The sequence below is a fragment of the Clarias gariepinus genome, chromosome 12 (genome assembly GCF_024256425.1).
Source record: "Clarias gariepinus isolate MV-2021 ecotype Netherlands chromosome 12, CGAR_prim_01v2, whole genome shotgun sequence".
Lineage (NCBI taxonomy): Eukaryota > Metazoa > Chordata > Actinopteri > Siluriformes > Clariidae > Clarias > Clarias gariepinus.
Genome location: NC_071111.1, coordinates 14411677 through 14426867, shown reverse-complemented (window position 1 = coordinate 14426867; position 15191 = coordinate 14411677). Strand labels below are relative to the sequence as shown.

General features: G+C 38.1%; 1 protein-coding gene across 2 annotated transcripts in view; it reads right to left on the bottom strand.

The window, feature by feature from the left end:
• dock4b (dedicator of cytokinesis 4b) overlaps positions 1-1229 on the bottom strand; it is a 103429-nt gene extending 102200 nt beyond the window's left edge. For both annotated transcript variants that reach the window (XM_053508330.1, XM_053508331.1), the window contains exon 1: positions 1056-1229. In XM_053508330.1, coding sequence (XP_053364305.1) covers positions 1056-1092 — 37 coding nt within the window. In that variant the 5' untranslated portion in view covers positions 1093-1229. The remainder of the gene's footprint in view (positions 1-1055) is intronic.
• Positions 1230-15191: the final 13962 nt, after the last annotated feature.

The following is a 15191-nucleotide window of genomic DNA, read 5'->3' as shown; positions in this document are numbered from 1 at the left end:
CATCTGTTCGATCCCTGTGAAGAAAACTGGTTTGTTTGTTTGTTTTTAAAACCTTACTGAGGTTAACCCTTTCTTTGATTTGTTGACGTTTACTGTATGTTGTTGGTATTTCAGCTGCTCCAGTCGAGGGGGTCGCCACAGCGGCTCATCGGATCCAAACACAACTTGGCACAGATTTTATGCCCTTCCTGGTGCAACGTTTTCATTGTATCCCCGGCTTGAGACTGGTACTGCATCCAGTGGCTTGGGTTTGGGCTTTAGGTGGGAATTAAACCGGAGCCTTCAGCATGGCACGCAGAAAAGAAACCACCAATGTCCTGATTTGATGATATACTGTTTCTAAATACCAAAATTAGCTAAGGTTGCCAAGTGGCTACATCTCCAAAGATTTTGCCACCCCCACACCAATATATACAGTATACACACACACAGACAAATAACACTGTAATAACAATTAAGGAATAGGTCTGTTTCTCTTCAAATAGCAAGAGGATGGATATTTTTACTCAACCCAAGCACAGGATTAAAGTCAATGGAAGGTCCTTACAAGGACAGTAAGACAAGTGTGTGTGTGTGTGTGTGTGTGTGTGTGTGTGTGTGTTTTCCTCCCACCGGTTTGGTTCAGTGTACAGACTGAAGCACTTCAGCTCCAGGATGCTGCTCTAACAATGCTCAGGTTTCTCTGTCTGGCAGTTAAAGCTGGTGCAAAACGGCGATTTGGACCAGAATAACGTATTTAGTAGCTTTTAAACAGAAACATAACATCGTTACCATTAACAACGGATTGAATCGCGAGCTGCTATTCAATACAGCCACAAACAACAAAACGTCCTCCGAACACTTCTCAAACGACCCAAATATCTTTAGAAAATAAACCTAACAGTCCGAGTGATGACTTAAACAGCCCTGACTGTGATAAAGCCCGCAGCCGCTGTGTGTCTGACTGGTTTTCCAGCTGAAATAGCTGCACACGGTCACCAAACTCGCTCCTCTCCGGTTCAGCGGCGAGCTCACGCGCACTTTATACTTGTGAGAAAATCACGCGCAAAACTTACCCACGCCGAATTTCTCGTGTTCCGTCGGTGTCCACATGTTCACGGTTGTTCGCCCATTGAAAGACCAGACGAGGAGAAACGCACTGCGCTGAACATCGGTGCAAAAAACAAAAACAAAATCACACGTTCACATTCTCCGGGCTGCTCGCGCTCCGCACGCACTCATTGTTCAGAGTGCACGAGCGACCAAGTATACAGGAGAGCGCGAGCGCAAGCGTTCACACCGAGCGTAGAGGCTGCAACCGCGCTGCACTCTGGGAGCTGTAGTGCCACGGCGGCTTCAAAGCCTCGAAAAGCTGTAGATCAAATTCAAATGTGATTCGTCAGTATGATACGCTGTGAAATATGCTTATACGACTGTTCGTGACCTAACAAAGAAAGATAGGATAAAAAAATAGAATGATTTTACTGCAATAGGAAAAACTGCACTGAAAGAGATGTACATTTTTTTATTATTTCACATTTAGGATAAATGTACAATGTAGAATTTATGTATACAGGATGGAGTTGACCTGGAGGTGCAAGGCGACAGTGCTAACCATGCCAGTAGACTGTGGAATACAAAGACTGATTTAGCTACTGTAGAACAATTTCATTCTCCTCAGTTGCATCCTTCTTGACCATAAATGTGGAAATTCTGTGTTTAAAGTTTCCAGTTGTTTAGTAGTTTTCAGCATGAACATGTAAAGTGGTTCCTTCATTAAGTACAATCAAGTAGGCATTTATTATAATTTCAACCATATATAATTCAGTACACCGTGAAACGAAACAACTGTCCTCCAAGACCAAGGTGCTACATACCATATAAATTAACAAAACTAGCTAAGAACCAAACAAAAAAACAACATAAAGTGCAAATGTGCAAACAATAAAAAACACAACGCAGTACAATACACTGGGAATACGTAACCCTGGTCAGTACACAGAGCTATATTGAGGTACTGCAAATAAATTGCATCATGAAGAATAGAGTTTTTGCTGGGCATATGTTGCAGTGTTTTGCATGTATTAACTTGGCTTAAGCCAATCTATATAGTTTTAATTTTTAGCCAGTTAATGTTCAGCAGCGTAAAATGTTTGCACTTCTTTTTGACAGGCCTCCCTTTTCCTCTGAGTTACCGCCCATTTTACAGTTTTATATGGTAGAAGAAGCACAACTTTATTATTAAAGGTGTCAATATTAACAACTAGCCAAAGTGACAAATAAAACATGTTGTATTACAGTTTATAATTTAGTTACTAAAAAGAAAAATGGTTACAAATATGGAACTAGCAAATATTCTATAAATGTACAAGTCAGTTTATTAGACTACATACTGAACCTCCTGGATCTGTAACTGTATCAATTACTTGATCATTAAATCTATTATGAAGTAACACAGCATTATACATTTATATAGTTTAGTGTCACTCATGCTAGGGAACATTTAAAGTAACTTTTAAAGCCAGGCTTAAACCCCACTTACAAATATTACATAATAAACAAATGTATTTATTTATTTACTTAGTTACTTTATAAAGATATACAGTTGGCGGCATGGTGCTGTATTGGTTAGCACTGTGGCCTTGCACCTCCAGAGTCAATGGTTCGAATCCCAGCATCAGGGGCGTGCATTGAGATTTGCTAAACAAAGCTTATTCTTGTTGTCTCAATTAAACTTTAAATTGACCAATTAAAGATAATTCATCACTTATCCACTATAATTTATCTCGGAACCAGCCGTTTAAACAGTAAACTGTTTTACCTGCAGTGCTGTTGGTGAGCTTGCTTTCACTTATGACATCGTGAGCTTAGTAGTTGTGAGAAGATGCTTTTTGGATGTTAACTTGAGCAATCGCAGAAGAAATATCAGAAGTGGATTATTCAAAGCAAAAAAGTGTTGGAAAACATTCTTCACATAGACCCTGACTATAGATCATGCAGAAGAATATAGCACATTATTGGAGCTCAAGTGCGGATGAACTGAAAGTTAAAACCTTCTATTAAAGAAACTAGTTTATCCCATGCTCAAGAAGTTGTGTGAAACTTGAAAGGATGGTATAATTAAGCAGTATTGTCCTCCTGTTCGTGCTGTATTGCTAAATACCATACCCGTTGCCTGTGATCATATAAAAGCCATGCTGATATTCATTACAACAGCACTCCTTCTCACGTGATATTGCTTAATTTGAACACCTGGGACACAAAATGATAAATATAGATAAATGTCCTAGTGCCACGATTATGCATTATCAACCACTCGTGGAATGGCTCTCGTCCAACCAGATTAGTCAGTCGGAATGAACTGTTGTATAATAAAGATTAACTGTAATGTTTCATTAAGCGACAATTTATTGTGCAAATGACTTTTTAAAAATATATTGTTTAGCCGAGGCCAAAAAGCTTTGAAAAAAATATTTCATACAGCCCCTGAATTAAATTCTATAGACTGTGGAGAAAAAATTGATTGTTGAAACTTTAGAGTGGATGAACTGAAGGTTTTGTTGAAAACTTCAATTACAGAAACTGTTCAACATTCTGCAAAACATGAAACGATGGTGTACTAAATATTGCAACACTTTAACTGCAATTTTTCATTAACCTCAATTTAGAAATTCCTTTCTAAAAATGTACTGTTTATCATTTTAAAATAGGATTTTAAACTTTTTTTTTTTTTTCAGAGAAAGTTTGGGCATAAAAAGTACGTTTTTGGTATGACACTTTAAAATAAATGGCACATGGTTTGACTCATATTGTCTGTTATGAAAGAAGCAGCAGTACTGTCAGTCCCAGCATCAATCATTCTGAAACACTTTCCTTGAGGGCTCAGCTAAAAGGCAGTTGGAAATAAGAAGAATGAACAGAAAAGAGGCTGGAAAAGAGAGAGCCCAGTTCTCCTGCTCAATGTTTTTATTATTATTATTATTTTAATACTGTGTCCCACCTGCTACAAATGGTAGATTAGCCTTAAGGGGCCAAACACTATGATTGAGTTTTGTTCCTTTATTTAAGGTGGGGATTTCATTTCTCTTGCATTTGTCTAACTTTTATTGTTCAGGTATATTTGGTTCCATTTTACCTTAATCACGAAGGTTATTATAATAGTTCCTGTTCCTGATTTGTTTGTTTGTAACTTCAGAATTTTTAACAGAGGGACTCTCCACCTCTAACTGATTACAATTACTGTAATTATCTTCAAACAAAAGCATGGTCATAAAGAAGTTAAAGCATTATGTATGTAAAACTGGTAAACTTGTTAAACTTTCATCATTAGATATAAAAAAAAACTCCCATCTAATTTCTATCTATAGTAAATATTCAAATGAATAGAAGTGAATGATACATATTCTATGAGACACTGTCTAATATTGTAAAAGATTCACACAGCAATTCATATTCTGGTCTTCCTACTGCATGCGTTATAAGCCAGTGTTAGCCACCTCATATGCACAGTGAATATGATCATTTGTTGAATAAGCAACTAAGTAATGAAAAATAAGTAATAGATACTCATAATACTTTTCGCACTCAATAACAGCGTCTCGTCTCATTGTGAATGCTGGCTGTGGAGTGAACAATATTCAGGTCATGCTCATTACAATAGTGAATTTCCATATTTTCTTTGTCCATGAAATGATGCTGTGCTTCATTTCAGTTTTTGTTGACAGATTTGCATGCTTGTTTCATAGCAATTTCATCCGATATACATACACAAAGAACCAAACACACACTCTGAATTATGTCAGAGCAACCTCGATCAAATGCCCTACGTGCATGAGCAGGCATGCTGTCTGAGCAGCTTTGGGAATACGACCTCACACATCACGGTAGAAAAAAAGACAGGGCAAATGGAGGAGAAAGTCATAACAAAGCACTGCAAAAGAGTCAAAGTGTGTGGTATAATATATTAAGCCCTAGTAATAATAAAGACGCATCTATAGCTGCTTCACAGAGATTTGTAAGACAGATCTGATGGATAATAATACACAGATTACAAGATGGTTTTACCAAAAGAGGATTTATAACCATTGACATGGTAAAGTTTTTTGTAAGAAGACAATTATTAAAAATTTATGGAAGAAGTCTCCAGTGCCAGCACATTCAAGAACAATAAGTCTTCTGGACATAAGGCTTTGCTCTTTAAGGTTTCAAGATGCATTTTTTTTATATTAAGTTTAAGGAAGAAAAAAAAACTAGAGGCTGTTTAGGGAGCAGCTATTTATAGCTCTTATAAAGTGATCCATGTGAAATTGCATATTAAGAATAACTGGTTCTGCTGGGATATGCTGAATCACAGACGCACTTAGTTTTCAGGACTAAACAGGGAGCAAACAGCAGACAATGCACATTTTTTAAAGGTTTTTTAGTGTTTATGAAAAGATTAGACCTAAATTCCACATGATTCCCACATTAATTGTATTTAAACAATATAAATCTTTCTATAATGTAGTGCTGATATATTCCAGTATGCTTGCTGGCTATGTTAAGTGTCATTACATTGCAGCATACAGAGATTTTTTTTTATAATGTACAAGCACGTCTAAGTGTTTTAAAAACTGAGAAAAAAAACGGGTCGTGTCCATAAGCTTAAAAGAAGATCTAAACAATAAAACCCGAAATTTCGAATGTTTTTGAGGCTTAACAGTGACAAAGCAGTCGCATCCCCAGCAGTAATCTTAGGGAGATTTTCCTTTGGCTTGCTAACCAGGGACAAACGTATATAATGTTACAACTATGTTATATTCACATTTCCTTATTTCTGTAAAGCTGCTTTGCAACAATGTATATTATTAAATGTACTATACAAATAAAATTGAATTGAATTGAATAAAACAAAACACCACCTAATATCTCGACTCAGGTTAGAGGTCTTGGTGACTCCACCCTGACATATTAATCACTCACAACTAACATAATCACTAAAGCTTTCATTTCCAGGTTTCAATCCTCTGTTTTTCTCTCGTCAGAATATTCATCCATTCCTATATTTCTATGCTCAATTATTATAATGCTGCTCTTTAAGGACTCCAGTTGTATAACTCAGCTGCTAGGATTCGCAGGACTCATCACCCCCACACTTTAACACTTAATACAAAAAGCTATGCTGGTTTGCTGGTTACGTCTGTATATAGTATGAATCAGTTCTATGGTCTTTAGCTCCCTGCATGGTCTCACCCTCCACTATTTATCTAGCTTTATTTTACCGTACTAAGCATCACACCTTCTCACATCATCTGAGAGTCTCCACATCTGGATCTTTATTTTAGTGTTCCATAATTTAACTTAAAACAACTTTTTTTGTCCCCTTATACATTCATTTTTATTTCTTGCATTTTATCTTTGTTTACATTTTAAATTAGAATGTCTTTTATTGTTAGTTATATTATTACAAATATTGCATGGTCCAATGACCCGTTATGTATCTGTATAGTGTTCTTGGGAATCTGCTGCTCTTCTCCTTCTTCTTCTTCTTTTTATTATTATTATTAATAATAATAAGAATTCTTCTGCTTATTATTATTATTGAGCGGCACGTTGGCTTAGTGGTTAGTACTGTTGCCATGAACCTCTGGGGTCTGGGTTTGATTCTCGGCCAGGTTCGATTCCCATCTCTGTGTGCATGAACTTTGCATGTTCTTCTCTTGCTTGGTGGGTTTCCTCCAGGTACTCCAGTTTTCTCCCACAGTCCAAAGACATGCAAGTTATTTTAATTGCCGTTCCCAAAGTGGCCATAGTGTATGAATGAGTGTGTGAATGTGTATGTGTGCCCTGCAATGGATTGGCACACCATTTAGGAAGAACCCTGCTTCTCCTGAGATGGGCTCCAGGCCTCCCGCGACCCTGTAAACAGGATAAAATGGTGTATACGATGAGTGAGTAAGTAAGTGAGTGAATGAGTGAGTGATGATTAATAGTAGTAATATACGAACAACTCTTTTTTTTACCATTTACATTTTTTTTAAGTGTTGTGACAGAGTATTGACGTTTCTCAATATGGTGGCATCCATGAGAATTTATTTGGCAATCAAAGGGTAATTTCAATTATTCTTTTGTAATTTAACAACACAGAGTGGCGTAGTGGGGGCAGGGTCCACCTCCAGGGTTGAGGGTTTGATTTCCACCTCGGGTCTGTGTGCACAGAGTTTGCATGTTCTCCCTGTGCCAGTTTCCTCCCACAGAGATGCAGATTGATGTAATTGAGTGTGTGTTTGTTTGTGTGCCGTACAAAAGATTAGCACCCCATCCAGATTGTACAGCACCTTGTGCCCAAGTGCCCGAGGATAGGCTCCAGACTTCCTGCGACCCTGTACAAGATAAGAAGGCATACAGAATGAATAAGTGAGTGAGTAAGAGGTTAGCAACACAGCTGAAAATAATGTTGATATTCCACACACAGCTCTGCCTCAAATCCGCCGTCAATATTCCTTTGCATTATTTAATATAAGCGACTTGGCTATGTCGATCATTAGCTTGTTTTTCTGTTTAAAATACATATTTCCCGGTTGCCCTAACAACAGCCTTCTCATGACTGTTTTAATGACTGTACTTGAAATCATAATGTGTCATACGTTCACAATCTCATTTTCCTTCCACAAATTTATAAACTCTATCTGCACACCCCACAGCACACTGTTAGGACGGAAAAAGGAATAAAGGCAATCGGATAATCATCTCACTTGTTATGAAATTGTAGCGGTTCTCAAATGTTAATCTATTAATCCACTTTTTCTTTCATTACTGAAAACCAGAGCACTGTGTTAGCAATCCACAGAGGGCTGTGAGGCAGACCACAACCAACCCTGCATACTAAATACAGACAGAAATGCACAAGTAGTAGCTTGCCCTGTGCACTAACCTTAAAATAAAGCCACAGATACTACAAACCTGGTCAATAGTGCTTGACAGGATGGTAGTCGGATCTATTAAGGGAGGTAATAAAGCAGCCAATAATCACGGCATACTCGATCTGCTGTAGGTTTTCAGCAACTATTGATTGTCCAATAAATGGAGACTAAATCCAACCATCTGCACCTCGACGAATGTTTAGAATTAATGAATAGACTAAAGGAGCGTTAAAATAAAGAAGGAGGTTAAATGTTTTCCATTTGCCTTCCGATTTAAAAGACAATACAGCACCTTTTTTTTTAAGGGGAAAAAAAAAACCTTGCCAGCACAGCACATGTACTGTAGATGAGCAATAACATTACTGAGTCTTTTGAGAATAAGATGGCTTGGATTTTATTGTAAGGTTTCATATAACCACAGCATCGGGAACAAATGGTCCTGTTGTGCTCGTCTTCTGTCTTCCGTTCCAGCGATTTGATCTCACATAAATCACACATGCAGGTACATAAAGGTAAAACCCATGAGGAAGATATTTGACTAGATCTTCGAAACATGTGGGGGAAAAAAGACACAGAGCAGGCCTTGGAACATAAAAGTATGGGTCTGTAAGTTGTACAGTACAGCAAATGTGGACAATTATTTTTTTTGTTGTTGTTTTTGTGCTGAGCCTTTCCATGTATCATTAAAAAGAAAATGTATTTTTTTAATCTCTGCTCAGGTTTAAAAGTTGATATATATATATTTTTTTACATATTTAATTAATGAAGCACTGGTATTTCACGCATACAATTTGATCTATAAGAAATGTTCCGTGTGAGAGAGAAAGAGAGAGTGGAGGAGTACTCGATCTCAGTAGTAGCGTCTAACCCTGACTCCCACATGTGGTGTAGAACTGGAGCGTAGCAAGAATCCTCGTAGAGAAGCATGCTCCAGCCCTCTTTCTAATCAGATCTTTATCTCTAAGACAGTGGGGGTGGAGAATGCTACTGAGCTCCTACAATAACCAACGACATGCTTCTGAATATTTGAAACATCATACAGTTATAAGAGTTCCATTTCGATATCGTCGTTAATTTTAATTGAATTTTGTAAACTTCATTGTAACAACATCATTCACTAGTTAAATGATGATATTTGTATTCACTAAGAAGATTTGTCATCTAAAACCAGAGACATTTCATTATCTTGTACCCTTGTGCATCCTTTTGAGCAGCATGAAATCACAGATTCTGTTGTGGAGCAGAAAACGAATACAGTGTTCACCCCACCCACTACACAGCAGCAACCACCCACACACCCACACTGCAAACGCTGACCCGAATTCCTGCTATGACTCGGTCTAGACGATGAGCTATAAGCATATTTAATGTGCATATCCATTCATCTTTTTTTTTTCCTTAGCATGAATATTTTTAAGTACTGTACGTAATCAGTTTCTTGTTTTTGTGGTGTAATTCTTAAAAACATGCTTTGTGGCTCTTAATAGCAACGAGCTAAATCTGAGTGGTCACAAAGCAGTGATTAATTTTCTATAACAGCAGCCCTGGCAGTGTTTCATGTACAGTATTCCTTGTTATTAATTCCATAGCAAGTAACTTACACAGGCACTTGAACGCTTGACGTGCCATGTGACAAGAGTCAATAAACATGTCTAATTCATGATATGGTGACGACTACTTGGAAAGATGTTTATTTTGCAATTTTATCTTGCTTTGAGTCTTTGATGTCAGCACTTTGTAACACTCAGATTGTGACATGAGCTTTTTTTTGTGTCTGTTTTTTATGAAACAGGAAAGTCTTCAGGGTGGAGGGCTTTGTGGTTTCTTGCTAACAAACGGCAATTTCTGCTTAGCGGTTCATTCAAAAAGACTTGGATGGATGAAACACACGTAATGTAAATCTAATCATAAACAAATTATTAATGGGTTGTTACTGGCAGATGACAAATGTTTAGTCATGAATATGGTGCATATTTTTTTTTTATAATGAGATGTATCAAACATTTAAAGAAGGAGTCTCCAGTCTCACGGCTTTCAAATTCTCGGTGGAAGAGTCAGAGGCAGAACATCTTTTCAGTTTCTTGTAAACAGGATAAGCTGAAGATTTCTTTCTAAACTCAGGAGAGGGCAAAAGACAAGCTGATGAGGGACTAAATATTGAGAGAAGCTATAATGTACAGTACCAGTCAAAGGTTTGGACAGAAGTATGACTTTATTTTTCTAAATTCAAGAACAATACTGGAGATTTCAAAATTATGAAATAACACATAAGACAAAAAGTCATTACGTAACCACAACAATAGCAACAGTAAGCTGTTATTTTAAGACATGAAGGTCAGCTGTTCTGGAATAGTTCTTACAAGAACAGCATTGTCACGTGCATTCGCAAAATCTATGAAACATCATGATGTCACTGTTGCTTATGAAGACCTTCCTAGAAAAGCAAGACCAAAACTTACCTCTGCTGCAGAGGAGAAGTTCGTTTAGAGTTACCAGCCTCAAACATCATCAATTAACAAACAGCACCTCAGATTGGAGCCGTTATGAAGGCTTTACAGAACATACAGTATGTAGCAGTAGAAGAACACGTCTCAATATCAACTCTTCAGAGGAGATTGTTGCATATGTTGGAGGCCTTCATCATTGTTTTACAATGTAGAAAGAAATAAAAATGAGGAAATACAGCTAAATTATAATGGTGTGCGTCAATGTAGTTTTAAAAACTATGACTGTAAACTGAAAAAATTTTGATCTTTTAATGAATTAAACGGTTGGTATTCGTAAGGTGCTGAGGGTTAAGATGTATAAAAATCATTTAGAAGTACAAATCATGACATCACACTAATCATATGCAACTTTGATCTCATAAAGGTGGAAGAGGGTAGTAACCAATTAGAGAGAAAATGGGATTAAGTCTGCTATCTGGTTATTGGTAAATATTCAACCTTGGGTTTGTAAAGATATTGCTGATTATTTTTCTTTCATCAGCACTCATATAATCTTTTATACTTTATAAAGCTTGTATGCTGCGATGGATTGGCACCCTGTCCAGGGTGTACCCTGCCTCATGCCCTAAGCCTCCTGGGATAGGATCCAGGTCCCCGCGAGCCTGAGTACAGGATAAAGCGCTATAGAAGATGAGTGAGTGAGTGAGTGAAGCTCGTATGCTCCCTGTAGACTTAATCAAGAACCAGGTCGACATTCAGAAGACATTCCAACTGAAAGTGAGGGATAGACCTTTTGATGATACAAATTAATCATTGATGCTAAGCTTGTCCATGCACTGAGGTATTTTGTTTAACTATGAGTCTGAATGTCACATCCATTAAAGACCCCCTAAATGGGGTAACGAAAAGTTGGTTATTTCGTGAGCACCTGAAAGTTCCTGGTGCACACCAGAATATCATAGCTTTATGATTTTTTTCGCTTGTATTTTTTTCCCTCTTAGTTCCCTTTATGGGTTCCATACATTCATAAGACTGTAACCATCCTAATTTTTTTTTTTTTTTTTACCTTTTCTCTTTTTTACTTTTTTCAGTTCTTTAACTACACTCATAAAAATGGCCTTGCATAGCTTTCACATGTTTTACATTTACATTTTTAAATGTATCTAACTCACTACTTAGTGAGTTTAACACCTTGCACCTCCAGGGTCAAGGGTTCGATTCCCGCCTTGAATCTGTGTGCATGGAGTTTGCAGGCTCTCCCCATTCTTGGTGAATTTCCTCTAGAACATTGAGAAGACATTGGTGTTCCCAACACAAGTTGCCCATAGCGTTGGCCCCATCCTGGGATAGGCTCCAGACTCCCTGTATACATGACAAGTATATACGTGTGAGTAAGTTCAAATCAAATTCAAATTTTATTTGTCACATACACAAACATACACAGTACGAAATGTAGTGAAATGTATTATACGACTGCTATTGACCCTAAAAGAGAATTAAAGTTTACAAATAAGAAATAAATATAAATAAAAGAATACGATAAAAAATTAAATAAAAAAATTAAATTAAACTAGGAAAAAATAGAACTAAAAATAAAAATAGAAATGTGCTAGAAAAAAATGGAACTAAAAATAAAAATAGAAATATGATATGCATAAAAATAGAAATATACTGTACATAGAAATATGATGTGCATAAAAATAGAAATATACTGTACAAATTGAAATATACTGTACTGGTGTGCAAATATGCATAGAAGAAAGTGTCTTTGTGCAGAGGTTATTAAAGTGTCTTTGTGCACTGGTCCAGGATGTAAACGTAAACATGTAGTGTAGTTGTGAAGGTAGGTGTGCAAAGTTATTAAAGTGTCTTTGTGCAATGGTCCAGGATGTAGATGTACAAAAAGTAGTGTAGATATGAGGGAAGGTGAGCATGTAATTGTCCATAGTGTTCATGGATGTAAAAGGATTGATAGATTTGATCAATTATGGAAAGATTGTGTTAGTTCGTGGTTGTGGTTGAGTGACCTTATCGCCTGCGGGAAGAAGCTCCTCCTTAGTCTCTCTGTGTTGGTCTTCAAGGAGCGGAATCGCTTCCCAGACCGCAACAGAGTAAACAGTCCGTTATTGGGGTGACTGAGGTCCTTCACGATCTTCCTGGCCTTGGTCAAGCACCGCTTGCTGTAGATTGAGTGCAGGTCAGGGAGCTCAATGCGGATGATGCGCTCAGCTGATCGCACCACCCTCTGTAGAGCTCGTCTGTCCTGCATGGTGCTGTTCCCGAACCAGGTCGTGATATTTCCCGTCAGGATGCTCTCTATGGTGCAGGAGTAGAAATTCCTGAGCACCTTGGAGGGCAGTCTAAAGTCTCTCAAGCGTCTGAGGTGCTAGAGACGCTGCCGGGCCTTTTTTACCACGGTGTTGATGTGAATAGTTTAACATAAACCTATCATTATTTACCTTTATTTATTTTAGTTCAACTTACATAGTTTAACATCACATATTTTATCCTGTTGATAATCTAATATTTTCAGAATGTCCATGTTTCAGCCATCTATTCTACTTAACACCTTGTCTAAAATGGAAAAGTAAAAATGAGGAGGCTAGATTTCTAGATTAAACCAATGGTCCTAGATTAAATGCCTCACAAATTTGTCTGTTGATTTCTTATAAATTGTTATATATGTACGTATAAGTTACATATAGCCTGAGCTGTTTTGTCCCTGACACACTTCTAAAAACAACTGAGTCATTCTTCAATGTCAGTCATTAACAAAGCCAGCAGTCTCGCAAGGCTGCCATTATAAAATCGCTGAGCAGCCTTCAAACACTGATTAGTGGGTGCATGTCACCAAACATAGATATAACCATCGGAGCTACTGAGCTCACAAGCAAAACAAACTGGCAAGCACGTCTTTAAGGCTTTTCTAACACACATGTGGGAATGTAAGACAGCGATGACCACCAATAATAACTAAGTACAGGCTCACAGTTCTAATTGCACAGACAGCACATGTGGTGTTTTATTAAAAGACGCATGATGAAGCCTTATATTCTGAGTGGTGTTACAAGTTGCTGCTAGCTGCTGATTTCACTGAGGGTTTGCATGTTTTTTTCTAATTTGGACCAGACCAGAAGCACACACATGCTTGCACACAGACACAAATACACTCAGAAATTACCTATCCGAAGCAGAAAGTGCTGCTGTAGATGTAAGTGTGCATGTACGTATATATATCAAAGCTGGCATAATGTGAGCTATGTGGGAAGGCTTGCAGAAAAGACTTTGAGCTTATCTGTCAGAGAGATAAGACACTTTGGGGTGGACCAGGCTGCTGTTCTTGCCCTTTAATTACAATGGCTACCTCTCTCTGGACATCGATCTCAGACAAAAAAAAGCTTTCCAGATTGATTCAGTGGGCCATCATCTGCAGTAGCTGCTTTATTTCAGTTAAGGTCATGTTGGATCCAGGGGAACTCTGAGGTCAAGGCAGGAATACACATAGTCAGTTAGGAGCAACATTAACCTAAATCTCAGGCATCACCTCTATAATGTGAAAGATGTGCTTTCCTTCCTTCTGCTGTCCTGAAGGGATCGCGTGCATGGGTGGATGTAGGCCAGAACGGTTCAATACCGTGTCAGTGGTGGTACACAGTAGTAAAAACAGGCGTTTAAAGTTTTTTTGTTAATTTATTAAAAAAATAAAGATTGAAATATCCAATTTGCATAAGTAGACTGGTTACTGGTGGCTCAATGGTAGTGGGTTCTCGCATTCCATCCACAAGGCCCAGGTTCAATTCACAGCCAAAGCCCAGATGGAAGGGTTGCGTCAGGAATGGCATCCGGCGTATAACCTGTGCCAAGCTTGTGTGCGGATTGGATGGTCCACTGTGGCGACCCCTTATGGGAAGCAGACAAAAGAACAACAGCAACATACTGTAGGTAGTATGCTTGTGATGCTTGGCACACATTGTTTTTTCTTCCATTCTTCTTGGCAGAACCATTCAAGCTCAACCAGGTTGAATATGCAGGGTCAGTGCATTGCCATTTTGAGTGCACAGCAAGAGTCTGTGCTGCTCCAGGACATTCACGGAGTCATCCCAGCCAGAGATCCTGAGCACTCTAGAGAAGCTTTTCATTCAGCATAGCTCTTTATTTTATCTGCATCAATGTTTCCTCCATACTGACTCTATACTAACTCCCAGTCTCAATCACAGCAAAACATCCTCTCAGCATGATGCTGCCACAACTATGTTTGACTGCAGAGATGGTTTTAATAAACCAGTGCTTAATTTCCTGATTCATTTCTTTGGTTATCAGACCAGAGGATTTTGTTGCCCATGGTCTGAGATTCCTTCAGGTGCTTTTTTGGCAAACTCTCAGCTTGTTGCCATGTGCCTTATAGTGAGGAATGACTTCAGTTTGGCCACTGTACCATATAGGCATGATTGGTGGTGTGCTGCAGTTATGGTTTCTCTTATAGTTATAGTTAAGTCTCTCTTATCTCCACAAGGCAACTAGGGATCTTGTTTATAGTGACCCATAGGTTTTACTCAGTTTAGTTGGGCAGCCAGATCTGGAAAGACTTTTGGTTGTTCCAAATCCCTTCCATTGGAAAATGACAGAGACTACTGTGCTATTGGATGCTTTTAATGCTCCAGAAAGTTTCTTGCTTCCTTCCCTAGATCTCTTTTGACACAATCCGGTCTCATAGGTCTACAGGTAATTCTCTCGACCTCATTGATGTGTTTGCACTCTGACATGCACAATAAACTATGAGACCTTATATAAACAAGTATGTGTCTTTCCTCATTATGCATCATAGAAGCATCTTAAGGACAACTGCTAAGAGTAGGATGTACCA